The 20,346-nt window shown below is 47.2% G+C and overlaps 1 protein-coding gene across 2 annotated transcripts; it reads left to right on the forward strand.

Moving 5' to 3' along the window:
• The first annotated feature begins 1,509 nt into the window (after positions 1–1,509).
• Positions 1,510–14,954, forward strand: LOC100414749 (uncharacterized). Of its 2 annotated transcripts, none has more exons than XM_017967702.4 (3): positions 1,510–1,759; positions 12,404–12,505; positions 13,191–14,954. In XM_017967702.4, the coding sequence occupies exons 1-3, from the start codon at positions 1,663–1,665 to the stop codon at positions 14,432–14,434; spliced, it is 1,443 nt and encodes a 480-aa protein (XP_017823191.4). In that variant the 5' UTR covers positions 1,510–1,662; the 3' UTR covers positions 14,435–14,954. The 2 variants fall into 2 exon arrangements, with proteins under 2 accessions (XP_017823191.4, XP_035142701.3); XM_035286810.3 differs by lacking the exon at positions 1,510–1,759 and adding an exon at positions 7,047–7,330.
• The last annotated feature ends 5,392 nt before the right edge of the window (positions 14,955–20,346 follow it).

The raw sequence follows: 20,346 nt of genomic DNA on the forward strand, positions 1-20,346 counted from the left end.
TGTTTTGACAAGCATTCGTGTTTCAGGGAATAGGACAGTTTTATTCCATTGTTTCCAGAGGATGTCCTGTGATGCCCAGTGCTGTTGAGAAGCTTTTGACGAGGTTTTATAAGGAGACATGCCCTGATAGCAAACATTCCATAGGCTGATGTCGCTTGGAAGACAACGGGAGTCATGAGTGCACTGCAGTTGGTACAAAAATACTGGGTATGGGCCGGGCGCGGTGGCTCACGCCTGTAATCCCAGCACTTTGGGAGGCCGAGGCAGGTGGAGCACGGGGTCAAGAGATCGAGACCATCCTGGTCGAAATGGTGAAACCCTGTCTCTACTAAAAATACACAAATCAGCTGGGCGTGGTTGTGCGTGTCTGTAGTCCCTCCCAGCTACTCAGGAGGCTGAAGCAGGAGAATCGCTTCAACCCGGGAGGTGGAGATTGCGCCACTGCACTCCAGCCTGGTCAACAGAGCGAGACTCCATCACAAACAAACCAAAAAAAAAAAAAAAAAACATATGCTAAGTGGCTCTTTTTAGAAGTTGCTACAATCCTAAAAGAAGCATATCTAAGAATACGGAGGGAAAAATATTACTTGAATAAAACACTGTTCCTTACAGGGTTAGACACACTCACTAATTACACAGGCATGAGAAGCATTTTCTATAAGAACCAGAGACACAATTCCACTTTTGTCCTCCTGCTTTGGTGCCATCTAACGGATGTTTCCTCGTTCCTGTCAAGGCTCTATGTGAACCCTATTTCCCTTATTCCTCACTGAGTATAATGAAACACACAAAGCTGACTCTGACGTTCTACTCTACATAAATGTGAGGAGAAAGAACGTTTACTGGGTTCTCGCCAAGGGTAGAAGCATTTTGTGTCTGAGTCACTCTGACTACGTATGTGACTAGTTGTACACAATACTCTCCAAAATTCTCTGTATGGTACCTTAAAAAAACAGCGAAGCGGCCGGGCGCGGTGGCTCAAGCCTGTAATCCCAGCACTTTGGGAGGCCGAGGCGGGTGGATCACGAGGTCGGCAGATCGAGACCATCCTGGTCAACATGGTGAAACCCCGTCTCTACCAAAAATACAAAAAATTAGCTGGATACGGTGGCGCGTGCCTGTAATCCCAGCTACTCAGGAGGCTGAGGCAGGAGAATTGCCTGAACCCAGGAGGCGGAGGTTGCGGTGAGCCGAGATCGCGCCATTGCACTCCAGCCTGGGCGACAAGAGCGAAACTCCGTCTCAAAAAAAAAAAAAACAAAAAAACAAAACAGCGAAGCTCCTCCCTAGTCCTAGGAGGCTGGAGACACCACCTCTCTCTCAGGCTTCCCCTCCACTTTTCTCCACATCACGTGGCCTTTTCTCCCTGGGGTCCCGCAGAAGGGCGACCTCTGCCACCCCGGGGAGCGTTGAGAACTACAGTACCCAGAGATCTGTGCGCCAGGCGTTTGGCATGGAGCCAATGAGGCCCAGGGGAGGGACGTTTCCGCTCTGCCCAACTTGCGGGGCGGGACTTCCGGCGTCCTCCCAGCGGCGGGCACTTTGCCTTGTGTCAGTTCTATCCGCGGGCGCCGGGTATGGACCGAGGCGCTGAGAGCGAGAAGGCGCGAGGGGAGTAGTTTTCCTAGATGCACGGCCGGGGCCTGACAGTCTCCGGCTGTGATGACAGCTTTGCTCGGGTCTCCGCCCGGATCGTCCACCGCTCCCGGCCCGTTCCGCCCAGAGTCCGATGGCTTCGGCGCTGAGGGCCCCAACCCAGGTGAGCGCTGCGTCCTCCCGGCCTCCTCCGCCCTCCCCAAACCGAAACTGAGCGGCGGGTGAAGAGTTTCCTGCAGCCCGGGCCGCACTGTCCAGCACGGTGACGCGCTGGTGCTGGGCCCCGTTTCTGGCAGTGCGGCGGGTAGCGGGAGAGTGAGACGGGCGGGGAGCAGAGGGTGGGACAGCGCCACCCTGCATTGGCCCCACTGACTTTGACCAGCACCCTCAGGGCCACAGCTCTCTGTGGACAGAAGAGGGACATGGCCCCAGTCACGCTTCTAAAAGTTTCACAAAAGCTCGTCAGGGGAACGCACGGGAAGGGCAATGATAATAGGCGTGGGAGATCTTAGTCCTTTTACGAGGTCACGTGGCTGGCAAAAGCACCCAGGAGTGACGCACAGATAGAAAGCAGTCGTCCCAGGACACCTGACTCTAGTGTTGCACGGGGGAACCAGATGCCCGTGGAGCCACACTGTGGTCACCTGCCTCTCAGAATATCTCTCGTCCCACAGATTGCCACTAGTACCTATAGGTCTATAAGAAGCACTTACAGGGGCCGGGCGCGGTGGTTCAAGCCTGTAATCCCAGCACTTTGGGAGGCGGAGGCGGGTGGATCACGAGGTTAAGAGATCGAGACCATCCCGGTCAACATGGTGAAACCCCGTCTCTACTAAAAATACAAAAAATTAGCTGGGCACGGTGGCGCGTGCCTGTAATCCCAGCTACTCAGGAGGCTGAGGCAGGAGAATTGCCTGAATCCAGGAGGCGGAGATGGCGGTGAGCCGAGATCGCGCCATTGCACTCCAGCCTGGGTAACAAGAGCGAAACTCCGTCTCAAAAAAAAAAAAAAGAAAAGAAAACTTCAAGTCTCGTTTCCTTCCCATGGGAACAGAGAGCAGGGGTAGAGGAGTTAGAAACTAAATGGCTGTCTCAGATGTGTCCGCTGTGGAGTTGATGGCAGCAATGAAGATTTGGAGCAGAAGAGGGAGGTGATCTTCCCCAGGCCTCATGAGGCTCCTGTGGCTGAGCACAGACAATAGACTTGAGTTTAAGGGAGGTGGTAGCAATACAACAGAGGGAAGAGGAGACTACTGTAATAGTCCAAGTGAGTGTAGGTGAGGTGGGCCAGAGAAGAGTATGCCCACAGTGTGGTAGAAATGGTTGAATTTTGGCTTGTAGGTCGGTTCTGATTTTCTGGTATTGGGACTAAGAGAGAAGAAGGGATGACTCTTGCCTTTTCCAAATTAAAAAAAAGAAAGGATGACTCAAGGCTTTTTGGATTTATTTTACTTCTTTTTTTTTTTTTGTGAGACGGAGTTTCGCTCTTGTTACCCAGGCTGGAGTGCAATGGCACGATATCGGCTCACCGCAACCTCCGCCTCCTGGGTTCAAGCAATTCTCCTGCCTCAGCCTCCTGAGTAGCTGAGACTACAGGTGCGCACCACCATGCCCAGCTAATTTTCGTATTTTTAGTAGAGACGGGGTTTCACATTGTTGACCAGGATGGTCTCGATCTCTTGACCTCGTGATCCACCTGCCTCGGCCTCCCAAAGTGCTGGGATTATAGGCGTGAGCCATCGCACCCGGCCTAAGTTTTGTATTTTTTTTTAGTAGAGACAGGGTTTTACCATGTTGACCAGGGTGGTCTCGATCTCTTGACCTCGTGATACACCCGCCTCGGCCTCCCAAAGTGCTGGGATTACAGGCGTGAGCCACCGCGCCCGGCGCTCTGCTGGCAACTTTCAGAGGACTGCCTTTTTTGAGGACATCGTTAATTTCTCGTGACGCTTCTGGTGAAGTTTTCTTTAGCTTCCACCACATACCATGAACTACCTGTTAACTGGCTTGTGCGATGATAAGGATTTGTTTAAGTACCTTTCATCTTGTAAGTTTTATTACCTGTGGAGTAGTTTGGAAAAATAATAGGACTCTGTCAGCTTAAAAGGGTAAATCACATTTGTAAGTATTCAAATTGCATTTGCCTCCATGATGTCCCCCTCAGACTTCCATTATTATTTATGATTGTTCTTGTTGCATGCATTCTTACCCACATTAATAGGTAATTTTACTGTTAAACCCAGACATGTAATTTAACACATAGCTTCTTTAGAATGGTTTTCTGAAGTGTACCGGATTTTCATATAACTGATTAATATTTTGGAAAATATAAAAATTTAAAATATGTTATTAGTGCTGAATATTACTAAGTTTTTCAAAGACTTTTTTTAAAATAGTAAGTGTAAACAAAACTACAGGCCAATATCCCTGATGAACATACATGTAAAAATTCTAAAAAAAAAACCACACACACACACACAAGTTAACTGATGAATTCATCAATAACACATCAGGGCCGGGCGCGGTGGCTCACGCCTGTAATCCCAGCACTTTGGGAGGCCGAGGCGGGTGGATCACAAAGTCAAGAGATCGAGACCATCCTGGTCAACATGGTGAAACCCTGTCTCTACTAAAAATACAAAAAATTAGCTGGGCATGGTGGCGCGTGCCTGTAATCCCAGCTACTCAGGAGGCTGAGGCAGGAGAATTGCCCGAGCCCAGGAGGCGGAGGTTGCCTTTAGCCGAGATCGCGCCATTGCACTCCAGCCTGGGTAACAAGCGCGAAACTGTCTCAAAAAAAAAAAAAAAAGGCATACAAATTGAAAACATTTTTTAATAGCCTCTCTTTGAAAAACTCAAGTTTTATAAACATTCATTAAAGTTGCAGGATACAAAGTCATACAAAACTCTGTATGTTTCATACATCAATAATGAAATGCCTAAAAAATCAGGAGGGCAATCTCATTTACAATAGCTACAAAAATAATAAACTAGGAATAAATTTAACCAATGAGGTAAAAAATAATCACTGCAAACACAACTACAAAACACTGACGAAAGAACAAGAAAAGGATACAAAGACATTCCATGCTCATGAATTGGAAAAATTAATGTTCCTAATCTATCTGTACTACACAAGGAAGTCTACAGATTCAATGCAATCCCAATCAAATTTTAATGTCGTTTTCCACAAAACTAGAAGAAAAAGTCTAAAATTTCTATGGAACCCAAAGAGACCCTGAATAGCCAATGTAGTCATGAACAAAAAGAACGAATATGACCAGGTACGGGGTTCTCACCTGTAATCCCAGCACTTTGCGAAGCTAAGGCTGGTGGATCATGAGGTCAGGAGTTTGAGAACAGCCTGGCCAAGATGGTAAAACCCCATCTCTTAAAAAAAAAAATTCTTGGCCAGGTGTGGTGGCTCACGCCTGTAATCTTAGCCCTTTGGGAGGCCGAGGTGGGTGGATCACCTGAGGTCAGAAGTTCAAGACCAGCCTGGCCAACATGGTGAAGCCCCATCTTTAAAAAAAAATAAAATAATTCTTTTTTTTTAAAAAAAGAACAAACATGGAGACATCACACTGATTTTAAAATATATTACAAAGCCACAGTAACCCAACAGCATGGTATTGATATGAAAACACATACATAGCCCAGCGGAACCCAGAGAAAAATCCATCTTTACAAATGAATGATTTTGAACACAGCCATCAAGAATGAACATTGTGGAATAAATGACGCTTAACCTCTCCTAGGTTATATTGGTATAAGTAAATGCTGTTATTATAAATATTTCAGAAATTACATGAAATTCGTAGAAAGCTTTCAGTGTCCTTGTTGTCCATGATCAGTGCTGGTATAATGTTGTGTCTATGTCAAAAATACTGTAGGTCAAAGAAATAACCACATTTTCCTGTCAAATGAACTCTCATCAGATCTCTGACTTCAGCCATTTAAAGCCTTCATCATTCAGTTATTGTTTTACCCTGATGCTTTCCAGAAAGTTCTTGCAATCAGCTACAGGCCAGAATGCTTCATGATGGCTTTGCTTACATAACTCTGAGGATATACCACTGACCTGAGTAAGGACTCCCAGAATTCTAGTGGATAATCTGAGCACCTAATGGATTCATGAAATGACTAACACAAGATCAATTCTAACAAGAATGAATGACATGGATGTAATGATCTGACCAAATAGAATTATGGTTTTTTTTGGAACATTAGTGGTTCCTTAGTGTTCTATTTTCCAGATATAAGTAAACCCTTTCCATTCTCTTATTTATACTCATGACATTTGGTAGATTATACTTTTCTAAACAGAAATGAAACATTTAATTTTCCTTCTTGACTGATCCCTCCAAAATTTGGAATATATATTTTTTGAGAAAGGGTTTTGCTCTGTCACCCAGGCTGGAGTGCAGTGGCACCATCTTGGCTCACTCCCTTGTTCAAACAATTTTCCTGCCTCAGCCTCCAGGTAGCTGGGATTACAGGCACGCACCACCATGCCCAGCTAATTTTTTGTATTTTTAGTAGAGACGGGGTTTCACCATGTTGATCAGGATGGTCTCGATCTCTTGACCTCGTGATCCACCCGCCTCGGCCTCCCAAAGTGCTGGGATTACAGGCTTGAGCCACCACGCCCGGCCCGGTGGCCGGTTTTAATGAACTGAGGTTGAGTTTATGGAGCCAATGCTTAGAAATGTCTCTTGGAAAACTGGCCTGGTACCTGGCTTACAGGGTTAGCAGACTTACAGATAGGTTAGGAAGGGCATTTTCTGGCAGGCGGTGATGTGCTTTAGCTCTGAGTTCCCACCCATATCTTACCGTGAACTGTAGTAATCCCCACATGTCAAAGGCGGGACCAGGTGGAGATAATTGAATCGCAGGGATGGTTTCCTCCATATTGTTCTCGTGATATTGAGTTCTCACAAGATCTTGTGGTTTTATATGGAGCGTTATCCTTTGCTCAGCACACATTCTGTCTCCTGCTGCCCTGTGAAGGGATGACTTTTGCCGTGATTGTCCTTTTCCTGAGGCCTCTCTACTCATTGGAATTGTGAGGCAATTAAGCCTCTTTCCATTTAAAAAAAAAATAGTGAACTATGAGTGGACTCAGAGTGACATTGGATGTTGTGTGTCCATTTGGTTTTGTGGCTTAGGGGAACAGACGTAAGAATATCTCTCAATATTTCGGGGATCCCTAGAGACTTCACAGGAAATGGATGAGGGTCCTTTAAGAGAAGCGAAGCTACGCCCTCCCATCAGAGTCTCAGGGCATAATTTCCCTGCGACCCTCGCAGTATCATTTAGCCATTGTCGAGCGCGCAGTGGAATTAGCAGTCGTCTTGGCCAAGTGCACATGGGAACTACATTGCCCAGAAACCTCTGCGCCCCGCGGCGGCGGCAATGGGCGTTTCCCTGCGGCCTGACGGTCTCTGGGCGGGACTTCCGGCATCTTCCTCGCGGCAGACATATTGTCGGCTCTCCAGTGGGATCATCTGAGCAAAAGCTCGGGGTTGCTGGACGGTTCCGGGGTGACGGAAGCGGGAGGGTGCGGGAAGAGACGCTGTTCGTCCTGCAAAGTGGCTCGCCAGCGGAGACCCCCGCCTCCGCCCCCGGGGTCGCACCATCGGGGTGCCAGGGTTCCGCGACTTGGGTGTACATCGCGGCTTGGTGCGGTCTACGAACTGTGATGGCGACGGCCGCGGTGTTGGGCCTGGCGCAGGTGGGTGCTGCTTTCCCCAGACTGCCCGGCGGGAATCCTGAAGTCCTGAATGAGGAGCGCCTGCCTGAGCCCCTGCAGCGCAGGTCCCAGTGTTCGGGGCAGCGGGGCGCTGGTGGGTGGGGCCCGTTCCTAAAACCGGCGTGTAAGGTTGGAGCGAGCGTGACGGGCAGAGGGGCTGGGCAGCCTGAGCTTAGGCTTGGAGCTGGACTGAGCCCGGAGCGGTTGCGAGCGTGTGTGAGCGGTAGTCACGCCTGCAGTGTCGCGGGGGCAAGTTGTACCTTCATTCTGAGGACGATAGGAGCCATGGCGAGGGTCCTTTCACAAAAATGTTGAAATTGTATTTTTAAAAAAAAAAAAAAAGGGGGTAGAGGGAAGGAATCTGATAAAGCATTTTAAAGTATTCCGGCGTTCGCTGGGGAGGAAACAGACTAGAGTGAGGTAGAAACGGTGAGGATAGAGGCAGGGAGACTTTTGAGGAGACCCCTGCAACAAACTCCACGAGTGTTGCCTGATGGCTGGGCCCAAGCAGTGGCAGGAGGGGTTGGGGTGGGGAAGTCATGAGATTCTGGATGGATTTTTAAAGATGGAACCAACAGGGTGTCCTGCTGCATCAGATGTGGTCGCGACTAAATGTAGGGAGGGAAGGGTTCTCCAGGTTTTTTGGTTTTTTTTTTTTTAATTGCCAGTTTGTTTGCCTTCTTGAACGTGTGAAAGAATGGAAATTAGTAAGTCAGAGCAGGGAGCACCTTTCAGGGGATCAGCAATTGGAATGTGGACTTGGTGAATCTAAGGTGTTCTGCATTGAAGGTTCTCATGGGTAGCTGAACATGCAGGTCAGGAGTTCGAGAGAGGGAGTGGTGCTAGAGACGTTCAATGCTTGAGGCATAAGGTCAAAGCCTGTAGATCAGATTTAGAGGGTGGGATATTAAGGCTGTTATTTTATATGGTCTCTGAAGTGAGAGGTAGGCTTAGGGTTGCAGACCAGGGAAGAAGGTGTGGACACTTAAGATTCCTTCCAGAAAGGAGGGGTCCTGGCATGTAAAAGTATTCTGTAGGGTGTCAGCAAGAGGAGAGGGCTGTAGAGCATAAGTAGCGTGGCATGCATTGGAGACCAAGGCCTGAGATACAGTAGATTTGCCATCCTACAGGCTCAGCACGCCCTCATGGGCACTGCCTGTGAAACAGTACCATCTCCAACCCGTGCACTGGTGCCTCAGTTACCCAAACAGGTAAGGAAAAATGAACATCTCCTTTTTTTTTTTTTTTTTTGAGACGGAGTTTCGCTGTTGTTACCCAGACTGGAGTGCAATGGCATAATCTCGGCTCACCGCACCCTCCGCCTCCTGGGTTCAAGCAATTCTCCTGCCTCAGCCTCCTGAGTAGCTGGGACTACAGGTGTGCACCACCATGCCCAGCTAATTTTTGTATTTTTAGTAGAGACGGGGTTTCACCATGTTGACCAGGATGGTCTCAATCTCTTGACCTCGTGATCCACCTGCCTCAGCCTCCCAAAGTGCTGGGATTACAGGCGTGAGCCACTGCGCCCAGCCAATGATGAACATCTCTGATGAAGGATCATGCAGCTCCCCTTCAGAGGAATATGTATCAGGTAGGCTGGTTTAGGGCAAGGGCTAGTGTATACTTTACAAGTACACAGAAGTAGGGAACTAAAAAATGTATATATAAGTTAAATTTATGCCAGCACTTAATGATTGGTCAGAATATAAATTTGCTTAAAGTATTTTATTACAATGCGAAATCTTACCAGATTTTCTGAAAAGCTTTTAAAGCAAGCAAAACAAATCTAATTTTTCAAAAACTCGTCAGTTCCTTGGCATGAATAGTAGTAGCTGTTTTAGAGGCACTTGACATGTAAGAGAAGACTGATAGAAACAATAGCTCTATGAGGTGGGTGCCGTTGTTATTCCCACTTGTAAGATGAGGACACTGAGACACCGGTCTTTATTTATGTCCACACAGCTGGCAGGAGCCAGCACTGAGGTCTGAGTATCTGAAGTTAGAGAGGTAACCCAAAATCACCTCTGCCAAAGGACAGGGTTGGCAGGGGTTAGGGGAACAGTTCAGTCCATGAGATCCCACTGTGGGAAGCTGCCACTCCCAGCCTCCCTCTTATTGTGAGGTTGCCATGGTGGCAGAAGCTTGTGATTCCTACCTAGATGAGTCCAGATTGTCTCATGCCCTCACTTAGCCCAACACACCCCCATTGTCTCAGCAACTCAGTATGGAGAATTAGAGTGTTCTGGGACTCTTCAGTGTCCCTTCCACCTACCGTTTGGGGAGGTCCTGCAGTCACTCAAAGCTCTGTGTTGTAAATTCTGCTTTGGAATTATGTGGAAGGGTTTCCATTTCTGGCAAGCAGTGGGATGGAGTGTGGAGCATTACCTAGGCACAGGAACCAGCACGCGCAAATACTTCACTTGAGGCTAAACTAGGAGTGTTTGGGGAACCTCAGGTCTCCATTATGTCTGGTGGGATCAGACAGCAGGAACAGGATTCAGCCCAGGAACAGTAGGCAGCCTGAGGATCTGGATGTCTATGCTGAGAGAGGTAGGAGCCACTGCAGGTTTGGAGCTAGGAGGGAATGATCTGACTTTGGTCTTAACCAGCTTTGTCTTCACTGTCCAGTGAGGAAAAGACTGTGGGAGTGAGGATGAGGGAAGGAGTACCACTGAGGAGCTTAATGCAACAGTTTAGGTTGGGCCAGGGCAGTGGCTATAGAGGTGGGAGATGTGGATGGATCCTGAATCATTTTCCTTAAAGAGGGACCAACCAGATTTTCGAGGATGAGATAGAAAAGGGGAGGGGTGAAGGATGACCCTGTATTTTTTTATTCAAAGATACCAGGATGCCATCAACTGAGGTGACAAAGTTGGTGGTAGGAGTACCTTTCAGAGGTTATATCACGAGTGTAGTTTGGCTGTGAGGAATCTGCCATGTTCCAAAGACACTTGAGTAGAGCTGTCAAGTAGACAGCTGGACACAGAGATCTGAAGTTCAGTGAAGGGATTCAGGTTGGAGCTATCCACAGGGTGGCAGCTGGCATCTGGATCAGGATAGAGTTTTGCTTCCAGTTTAGAGGGAGAATCTTTAGGTCATGGTGGCAGTGCCATCAGCGAGCGCAATGTAAGGGCAGGCACAGCAGGGTGGGGGTAGGGGCCATGTTATAGGCTAGAAGAAGGAGTGTCCTTGGGTGGAAGGGGAGTAATAGGGTCAGGCAGGTGGCGAAGTGTTTCAGGGAGAGAGTGGATGTGAGGTGAAGTACTGTAGTAATAGAAGTGAGGTGGCAGTGAGGCCAGAGCCAGTGCTTATTCAGCTCTTTATGTGTCCTCAGGCTTCTGTGGTGACCCCTGTGGAGTTTCAAGCTAGTGAATTAGCCCAGGGACAGATTGGGTCAGTAGGCAGAATCACTGTGCTTGGGGTAGGTGCCCGGCGGGTGTGGGTTTTGAATGAGTTAAATGTTGAGCAGAAGCCGGAGACTGAACTCAATAGTACAACAGCAAAGGAGAAAAATGTTGCATTTATCTGAGATCTGCATGTGGTTCTCGATTGCTGAACTGACCCATGAAATAGAGCCAGGAGGGTAGGATTTAATACCTGGATTGAGGTGAAACCGTGGCAGTGGGGCCATTGACCAGGACCAGATGTGGTCCTGAATGCATTATCCAAGCATTCTCTGGATGCTGTATGTAGATTTGCATGTGGGGAAGCCAGGGAGGTACCTATGTAGTGGGTGTCCATAGATGTGAAGTAGGTATGGACAAAAGGGTGATGTGCATATGTAGATGGAGTGTGAATTCATGGGCCCAGAGCTTTGCTACTGAAGGTTTCTGAGAGAATGCTGAGCTCAGGTATGTATATGAGGCATAATCAGTTGTTCCCAGGGGAGCAGGCTAATAGGAGAAGCCAGGCCGTGGTGTTTTATCTGTCAACTTGTCTGTTCTAGGCTGGACAAAAGGATGACTGGAATCTGAGGAGAGAACAGACATCAATCACATCAGGGCCTGTTGTCTCATTACAGTTAGATGTGACAAGGAATCCTGGGGAGAGAGGCTGCCCTTAAGCTCAGTTGTCCACCACCTCACACAGTACTAGGTGACCTTTGAGGACTTACTTCTGTGCTTCTCTTAGGAGGAATGGGAGCTCCTTGATGAGGCTCAGAGACTCTTCTATGATGAAATAATCGTTTCTGTGCTTTGCATTTATATTCTCCCTAGGTAAGGCCCCAGTATCCCCTTTTTTTTTTGAGACACAGTTTCGCTGTTCTTACCCAGCCTGGAGTGCAATGGCGCGATCTTGGCTCACCGCAGCCTCCGCCTTCTGGGTTCAAGCAATTCTCCTGCCTCAGCCTCCTGAGTAGCTGGGATTACAGGCATGCGCCACCGTGCCCAGCTAATTTTTGTATTTTTAGTAGAGATGGGGTTTCACCTTGTTGACCAGGATGGTCTCGATCTCTTGACCTTGTGATCCACCCGACTCGGCCTCCCAGAGTGCTAGAATTATAGGCGTGAGCCACCGCGCCTGGCCCAGTATCCCATTTTTGTGGGCTTGGCTCTGCTCTGCTCTTTTTGCCCTGGAGATTGCTCTTGCGTGTACTATGGAAAGGCAAGAGCAAGAGGGCAGAAAGGAAGAGCATGGGCATTGCTGTCTTCTCTGATTCCCTCACATAGGTCCTCTGGTGCCAAGGCTCAGCTAGATGCATTGCCTCCTCTGTTCCCTGTGTTCCTCAACTCCTACTGCCCCGAAGCCTTGCCAGGAATGGTTTAGGGTTCAGGCGTCCTAAGGTAAACCACTGAATCCTGCCCGGCCTCTCCCTGGCCAGGTGACTGTCCATGTTCATGAAACTTCTGGACTCCGGACTTCACCCCCTTCCTCTAATTACAATACCCTTGAGTCTGTTTGTATGTCATCAGTTTCAGTCATCATGGTCACTACTTGTGGGCCCACTGGACTGTTCCTGTAGGACAGTTCTCTGAGGGTCATTTTGTAGTATTTGTTTAGTTGTGATTTTGCATGGGATTCATCTTTCCCCTGTCTGTGCTTTGTATCTTCCAGATCCTCTGTGGTTGCTGAACTGTAACAAGAGAGAGAACTCCGAGTACCTAACTCAAGAGGGCATGACTCTAGTCACAGCAGGAGGGGCTTGGGCAGGCCCTGGTGAGTGGGAGCTGAGGCTGAGGGAGGGCGTAACCTCAGGGCTGGGTTCCTACAGTTACAGAAACCTATGTTGTGCCCATCACTGGTGCCAAGGCCAGAGGCCCTAACTTACTTCTACCTTTTTTTCCCCGTTCTGTACACTCTTGTCATTTCTAATCTGACTTCCCACCCAGGGCTGTTCTCTCCCACTCTCTACCAGAGGGGCTCTAGTAGAGCAATAGGACTCTCTTCAGTGCTGTCCAATATTGGACTACACTTAAACACTGATGTGTCATAAGATGCGTACATATCCTCAAATAGTCCCTGAACACATTACTTACTTGTAATCACATTTTCCTGGGCCTGGACACACATTTCTGCATAGCAGTCTCCTGTCCCCCCCAGTCAGCCAAGTCCCAGCTGAAAGTCACTGCAGAGGATTAAGTTGGAGACCGTGCACTTCTCCCTGCATTACACCCCATCCTTGTGTCTGTTTCTTGTGAGGCCATCTCCATTCTGTGACCTTAGATTCCAATACTGTACAGCAGCCCCGACTTAAGTACTGTACTTCAACCTGATCCTAGCTCTGTTCCACCAGGAACTTAGGTATGTACTGAGTCCTGGGTACACCAGACAGACTTTTGTGATGGAGTTACCCCACTCACCAAAGTCACCATGTAGATCAGTGGTATCTTTCTGCCTTCAGGTTGTTGGCACGGAGTGAAGGATGAAGAGGCGTCTTCTGAACACAACATTTCTGTAGCAGTGTCACATGTTAATACTTCCAAGGCAGATTCGCCCACACAGACAGCTCACTGTTGTGATATATGTGGCCCCATCTTGAAAGATATTTTGCACCTGGATGAACACCAGGGTACACACCATGGACTGAAACTTCACACATGCAAGGCATGTGAGAGACAATTCTGGGTCAGTGCAAACCTTCATCAGCACCCAAAGTGTTACAGTATAGAGAAACCGTTAAGAAGGGATGAAGGTGAGGCCTCATTTTTGAAGAACTGCACAGTTAGCAAAGAACCTCACCCATCAGAAAAGCCCTTTGCCTGTAAGGAGGAGCAGAAAAACTTCCAGGCTAGTTTGGGTGCTTGCCAACAAAAGGCTACCCGAAGCAAAAGGAAGACACACAAGAGCACTGAGAATAAGGATGCATTTCATGGTGAACAAACGCATTACAAGTGCAGTGAATGTGGGAAGGCTTTCAGCCGCAAAGACACACTGGTCCAGCACCAGAGAATCCATAGTGGAGAGAAGCCTTATGAGTGCAGTGAATGTGGCAAATCCTTCAGCCGTAAAGCTACACTTGTCCAGCACCAGAGAATCCATACTGGAGAAAGACCTTACGAGTGCAGTGAATGTGGAAAAACCTTCAGTCGAAAAGACAACCTTACTCAGCACAAGAGAATCCACACTGGAGAAATGCCTTATAAGTGCAATGAATGTGGGAAATATTTTAGCCATCACTCCAATCTAATTGTACACCAGAGAGTTCACAATGGAGCAAGGCCTTATAAGTGTAGTGATTGTGGGAAAGTCTTTAGACACAAATCTACGCTTGTTCAGCATGAGAGTATTCACACTGGAGAAAATCCTTATGATTGCAGTGATTGTGGGAAATCCTTTGGCCACAAATACACCCTCATTAAACATCAGCGAATTCACACTGAGTCAAAGCCTTTTGAATGCATTGAATGTGGGAAATTCTTTAGTCGAAGTTCTGACTTTATTGCACACCAGAGGGTTCACACTGGTGAAAGGCCTTTTGTATGCAGTAAATGTGGGAAAGACTTTATCAGAACCTCCCACCTTGTTCGGCACCAAAGAGTTCACACTGGAGAAAGGCCATATGAGTGCAGTGAATGTGGGAAGGCCTACAGCTTAAGCTCCCACCTTAATCGGCACCAGAAAGTTCACACAGCAGGCAGGCTCTAGGAGTGCTTTGAATACAGCAGAACTCATCAGTCAGATGTTGACCTTCATATATCTAAACATTGACTCAAGGGAGATACCTTATGGTGCCAGGTATGTAGGAAGCTTCTAGGGATATGTTGCACTTTCTGACCTGCTCAGGTTTTTTGCCGTAATTAACGTCACTGTCAATGCCTGTGGCCAAAACCATCTTAACTCTACCAGCTTCGATACCGCAGCATTGGGTAAGGCAGGGTTTTATATTCTCTGGTCCCTGGAGAAAATCATGAAATGCCTGAGTTCATTGGGAGTCCTCACTCACTTCTGTGTGACAGGTAGAGATAGGGACGTGATCCATCTTTAGCCAAGAAGGTCTGAGCTGTATCTGCTCGTGGCCTATGCAAAAGGTTTACTTTCTTCATGGATAATCTTGGTCTCAGGTACTTGTAATGAATTTTTCCAGCCTCCAAGTCACCTGGCCTGGGAAAGTACTTGCCTCATGTTGCTCTGGTTTGTGATAATAAAGGCCTTACAGTTTAAGCCACCTTTAATGTTGGGGGTTCTTTTCACTGGATTGGATTGAGAACATGCCCTGCCAAACAGAAGACAGCCTTTGTGGAGGCCTCCAACTTTGTGTGCCTCAAATGGGACAGTGGGTTGAGGGAGAACAGTTCTTAGTCCAGTTTCGGACTGGACTAACTTAACTTCCATAGCTGACTAAGCTTGTTAAGTAAGGATTCAGATCTTTGTAGGCCTGATTTGTCTGGATTTTAGAGTTACTTGAGAGCCCATATGTCACCTTGAGGAGGGTGTCGCTGCTCTGACAGCCTGCAGTGTTTTGAAACAGCATGGATTGGGCGTCTTGTTTCCCCCATATGTCCCATGTTCCCCAACACTGTTGAGGTAAACCTGTTCCTCAGGACCTGCTGAGTGGCCATGTTTTCTGAAAACCAGAATCTGGTACACAGGCCACTTGGTAAGATCTAAAGCATGCAGTATGGAAACAGAATTGATAAATATTTGGTGTGAATGATTGGGACTGGGTGATTTGTGGCAAACTAGAGGAGAAGTGCCCATTATATGGCACAGTAGCTCATGCCTGCGATCCCAGTACTTTGGGAGGCCAAGGCGGGTGGATCACGAGGTCAGGAGTTTGAGAACAGCCTGGCCAAAATGGTGAAACCCCATCTCTACTAAAAAATACAAAACTCAGCTGGGCGTGGTAGTGTACACCTGTAGTCACAGCTACTTGAGAGGCTGAGGCAGGAAAATCGCTGGAACCGGGGAGGTGGAGGTTGCATTGAGCCGAGATCAGCCACTGTACTCCAGCCTGGAGGACAGGAGAGACTCCATCTCCCCCCACCAAAAAAAATCCAGACAGTCCAGGCACTTCGGCTGAATGGGATCAGGGTATCTAAAAATCTCAGGATCTCCAGGGCCATGTTGTCATGGCCAGGGTCACTGGTGCAGCAACAAATGTAGTTTTCCTAGATTCCTGTACTTCCTCGGGCTCTCTACCTAATGTCTTTGCTGCACATTCAGTAATGCTGGGAATAAAGAAGTGTGGGGGTCCAAGGGGGTAGCTTTTGTGACCAGCTAGAGATTCTGGTGACTCTGTTGGCAGTGATCCTCATTGTTTGTCAGTTTTTCTCATTACTGAGGAAGAAATTGTCTTCCCAAGGCATTTGGAGTGATAAGAGTCACCGTAGTGAGGTAGAGTCACTCAGTGATGTCCGGTTGTCCAGTTTTCAATAAAACTGGGAGACCCAGATTTTTTTTTTTTTTTTTTGAGACGGAGTTTCGCTCGTTACCCAGGCTGGAGTGCAGTGGCACGATCTCGGCTCACCGCAGCCTCCGCCTCCTGGGTTCAGGCAATTCTCCTGCCTCAGCCTCCTGAGTAGCTGGGATTACAGGCATGCGCCACCATGCCCAGCTAATTTTTTGTAGAAATGGGGTTTCACCATGTTGACCAGGATGGTCTTGATCTGTTGACCTTGTGATCCACCCGCCTCGGCCTCCCAGTTTTTTTTTTTTTTTGAGATGGAGTCTCGCTCTGTCACCAGGCTGGAGTGCAATGGCACCATCTCAGCTCACTGCAACCTCTGCCTCCCAGGTTCAAGTGATTCTACTGCCTCTGCCTCCCTAGTAGCTGGGACTTCAGGTACACACCACCATGCCCAGCTAATCTTTGTATTTTTTAGTAGAGATGGGGTTTCACCATGTTGGCCAGGATGGTCTCGATCTCTTGACCTCGTCATCCGCCTACGTCAGCCTCCCAAAGTGCTGGGATTACAGGCGTGAGCCACCACGCCCGGCCGGGAGACCCAGATTTTTTAATGGAACAACTTTGTATAGGTTCATTCAGGTGTAATCAACATGCAGTATACTGCACCTATTTAAGGTGTACCAGTAAGTTGTAATGCACACACACACACACACACACACACACACACACACTTGGAACTATCACACCGTATCAATGGTATTGGACGTACCTGTCACCCCTGAAGTTAGCCTCAAGCCCTTACTTAACCTTTCTCTCAGTGCTCTCCTTCCCTGCAAATCCCTAGGGGACCACTGAGTAGTTTTCACTATAGGTAAATTTGTCTTTCCTAGAATTTTGTGTAAGTCTATAAAGTTAATTTTATCTCCCGTCTTTGATGCAACATAATTTGAAATTTGCCCATGGTATGAATAGCCCATTTTAAAATTACTCATATTCAGTATGGATATACCACAGTTTATCCATTTATCTTAATTGCTGTCTGCACTGCAACCTCCATTTTTTTTTTGCAGCCTGTTAGACTGAGCAACCTCCATTTTTAATATTAAAATATTAAAAAGCTGCTACAAATAATTGATGCATGAGTATATGGACATTTAGCTGAGAACATTTTTAAGCAGAAGTTTTGAAAGTGTGCCATGTTTTTTACTGATACGTAGGGAAGAACTGCAAAAGAAAAGACCCAAGATTTGATGATTTAGGAAATGCTCAGCCCATGTTAATTGAAATTAAGAGATTTGTTGTCAGGAAAGAATGTTTTAGAGAGATAGCCAGGAGTGTTTGCTATTATCAAGATCAAAACATAAAAAGTAAGAACATTGTCACACAGAAAGCTCTTTGAAAAGATTAAATGTGGCCTGCAGATCTCCTCAGTACGAGCAGAGAGCTTGTAAGAAGTTTAAACTAGCAGTCATATCAGCAAAAGCCTAAAATAGATAGGGGATTCCCTAGGGAACATAATCTTCGTAAACCTCTTTTCTAATGGTGTGAATTTCAGTGACATACAGGAGACTCACAAAGTTCTTGAAAATTTTATACCAGTGAGAATGCTCACCTTGGGTCTAAAGGAACCTTGTCAGTGTGAAGTTAACGGGTGTAATATTCTATACATGGGACTGGCTGAGCAAACAGGTGCAAGCCCTTGCTGTCTTTCATGAGAAAGGATGGATGACTCAGAGCAGAGGAGAATCCGGTGGGCAGAGCCCTGAACCACCTGATATCTCATGTTTTGACTCCCAGTGGCATTTGCCAAACTATATTTCAAAATTTCTTGGGACTGGCAATCCCATTTTCTTGTTTTCCCACTTTCATTTCCTCCTGCTTTGAAGCAATGCCTATGTATATATAACTGTATCCTGGGTCTTTCCTACCCTTTCGTTTGGGAGCAGATAACTAGTTTTCTAGTTTTATGGATCTAAATGAGACAGGAATAGCACTGGGTGGTCACAGGAGGATTGAAAGTCTCAACCACCCCCCTGGTTTTGGTGCAGGTGAAAAAAAGTAAAAAAAAAGAAAAACCCAAACAACAGCTAAAACGGAAACTAGGTGAAGAAAACACAGGGTAACAGAAAACCAAAAATAAAATATAAAACAGCCAGAACCCCAGTCAGGGTGATGTGTCCATGACTTCAGGGCAAACCCAAATAAGGGAAGGGGGTGGTAATTGGTGGTCCTTGAAATCCCCTCCCTTTTCAGAATACTGAATGATTATCCCTCGATTAAAGGAACACCCATACAATTAGAAATCCAAACTCCGTTGTGCATGACTCGCTCTCGGGGCCTGCCCTCACTTCTGTGTGTGTACTTCTGCTTTGCAATAAAAAGCTGCTTGCCTTTGCTTCATTCTGACTCATCACTGAATCCTTTCAATGTTGTTAAAAACCTGGATCTCACAGACAATGTCCAGAGACCCTCCTGAACCCCCCAGCAACACAGGGAGGAATTGTGCCCCAAGATGGATTATACCCAGATCCTTATCAATATTGGACTTAGACAATTTAGATGAGAATGGGGACTTTTGAGCTAATTAGGTTTTGATTTGGATTTTGAGCGGATGGTATAATAGGATGAGACCTTTTGGGAAGCTGAGATGGGATCAATATATTTTGCATTCAGAACACATGTGAATCTTGAGGGTCCAGAGGGAAAAGTTGTAGGAAGAATAATGCTTCTGAAAGATGTCTATGCCCTAATCCCTACTTGTAGATATGTTACTTTACATAGCCAGTGGGACTTTGCAGATGCGATGAGTGTTGCAAGACGCCTCAGATGGGCGTAATCTAATCAGAGGGTCCTCAACAGCAGACGACCTTTCCCAGCTGCAAGGAGAAAGCTGCAAGGACAAAGGAGTCAGAGAGATGGAAGGGGGAATGCAGCCTATTCAGAACTGGAGAGGAGCTAAGGGAAGCACACATCTCACAGCAAGGAAACACCTCAGGCCCACAGCCACATGGAACTTAATTCTGTCAACAAGCCAGATGAGAGGGCTCCGATGCCATAGAGCCCCCTGAAAGTAACAACTTGCCAGCATTGGGAATAGCTGGGGCCACGGGGACTTTGTAGGTTTAAAGGCGCTGGGGCTGGCCAGACCTGGCTGCCTCTGCAAGGCTTGGGTACCAAGGGGGTGGGCACCCAGTTGGTGAGTCTGAAGGGAGCTCTGGAGCCACCAGCCCACCTCCATGGGCTTTCTGGCCTCCAGGCACCAGGTCCTGTTTCCCTGACCCCTGTGGCCCCCAAACAGCCCAGCTTCTGGCATATCTATCCATGGGTGTAGCTGGCATCTGCTGAGCGTTCCCTCCACAGCTGATGGGTTTTCAGGGGCTTCATCCAATTCCTGGGCTGCCACTGCACCTCACCCAGCCTCCAGCCCCAACCTATGCATTTGTGGGCATAGTGGCCACAGCAGAGTCCCAGGGCTCCTCCGCCCTGCATGCCTCCGTGCACTCCAGGCTGCACCGCACCTCGGGCTCAATGTGGTTTTGATTTGCATTTCTCTAATGACCAGTGATGATGAACATTTTTTCATATGTTAGTTAGCTGCATAAATGTCTTCTTTTGAGAAGTGTCCATATACTTTGTCCACTTTTTAATGAAGTTGTTTTTTCTTGTAAATTTGTTTAAGTTCTTTGTAGATTCTGGATATTAGCCCTTTGTCAGATGTGTAGATTGCAAATTTTTTTTCCCATTCTGTTGGTTGCTGGTTGACTGTAATGATTGTGTCTTTTGCTGTGCAGAAGCTCGTAAGTTGCATTAGATCCCATTTACCTATTTTGGTTTTTGTTGCCATTGCTTTTAGTGTTTTAGTCATGAAGTCCTTGCCTATGCCTATGTCCTGAATGGTATTGCCTATGTTTTCTTCTAGAGTTTTTATGGAGTTAGGTCTTATGTTTAAATCTTTAATCCATCTGGAGTTAATTTTTTTTCTTTTTTTTTTGAGACGGAGTTTCACTCTTGTTACCCAGGCTGGAGTGCGATGGCGCGATCTTGGCTCACCACGACCTCCGCCTCCTGGGTTCAGGCAATTCTCCTGCCTCAGCCTCCTGAGTAGCTGGGACTACAGGCACGCGCCACCATGCCCAGCTAATTTTTTTTTTTTTTGTATTTTTAGTAGACGGGGTTTCACCATGTTGACCAGGATGGTCTCGATCCCTTG

Source organism: Callithrix jacchus, chromosome 22 (assembly GCF_049354715.1).
Source record: "Callithrix jacchus isolate 240 chromosome 22, calJac240_pri, whole genome shotgun sequence".
In the NCBI taxonomy this organism is placed as follows: Eukaryota; Metazoa; Chordata; class Mammalia; order Primates; family Cebidae; genus Callithrix; species Callithrix jacchus.

Coding starts and splice junctions, on each gene's coding strand:
- LOC100414749 (XM_017967702.4), top strand. CDS start 1,663: ATGACAGCTTTGCTCGGGTCTCCGCCCGGATCGTCCACCGCTCCCGGC. Junction 1,760..12,403: donor CGCTGAGGGCCCCAACCCAG/GTGAGCGCTGCG, acceptor TGTATCTTCCAG/ATCCTCTGTGGTTGCTGAAC. Junction 12,506..13,190: donor AGGGGCTTGGGCAGGCCCTG/GTGAGTGGGAGC, acceptor TTCTGCCTTCAG/GTTGTTGGCACGGAGTGAAG.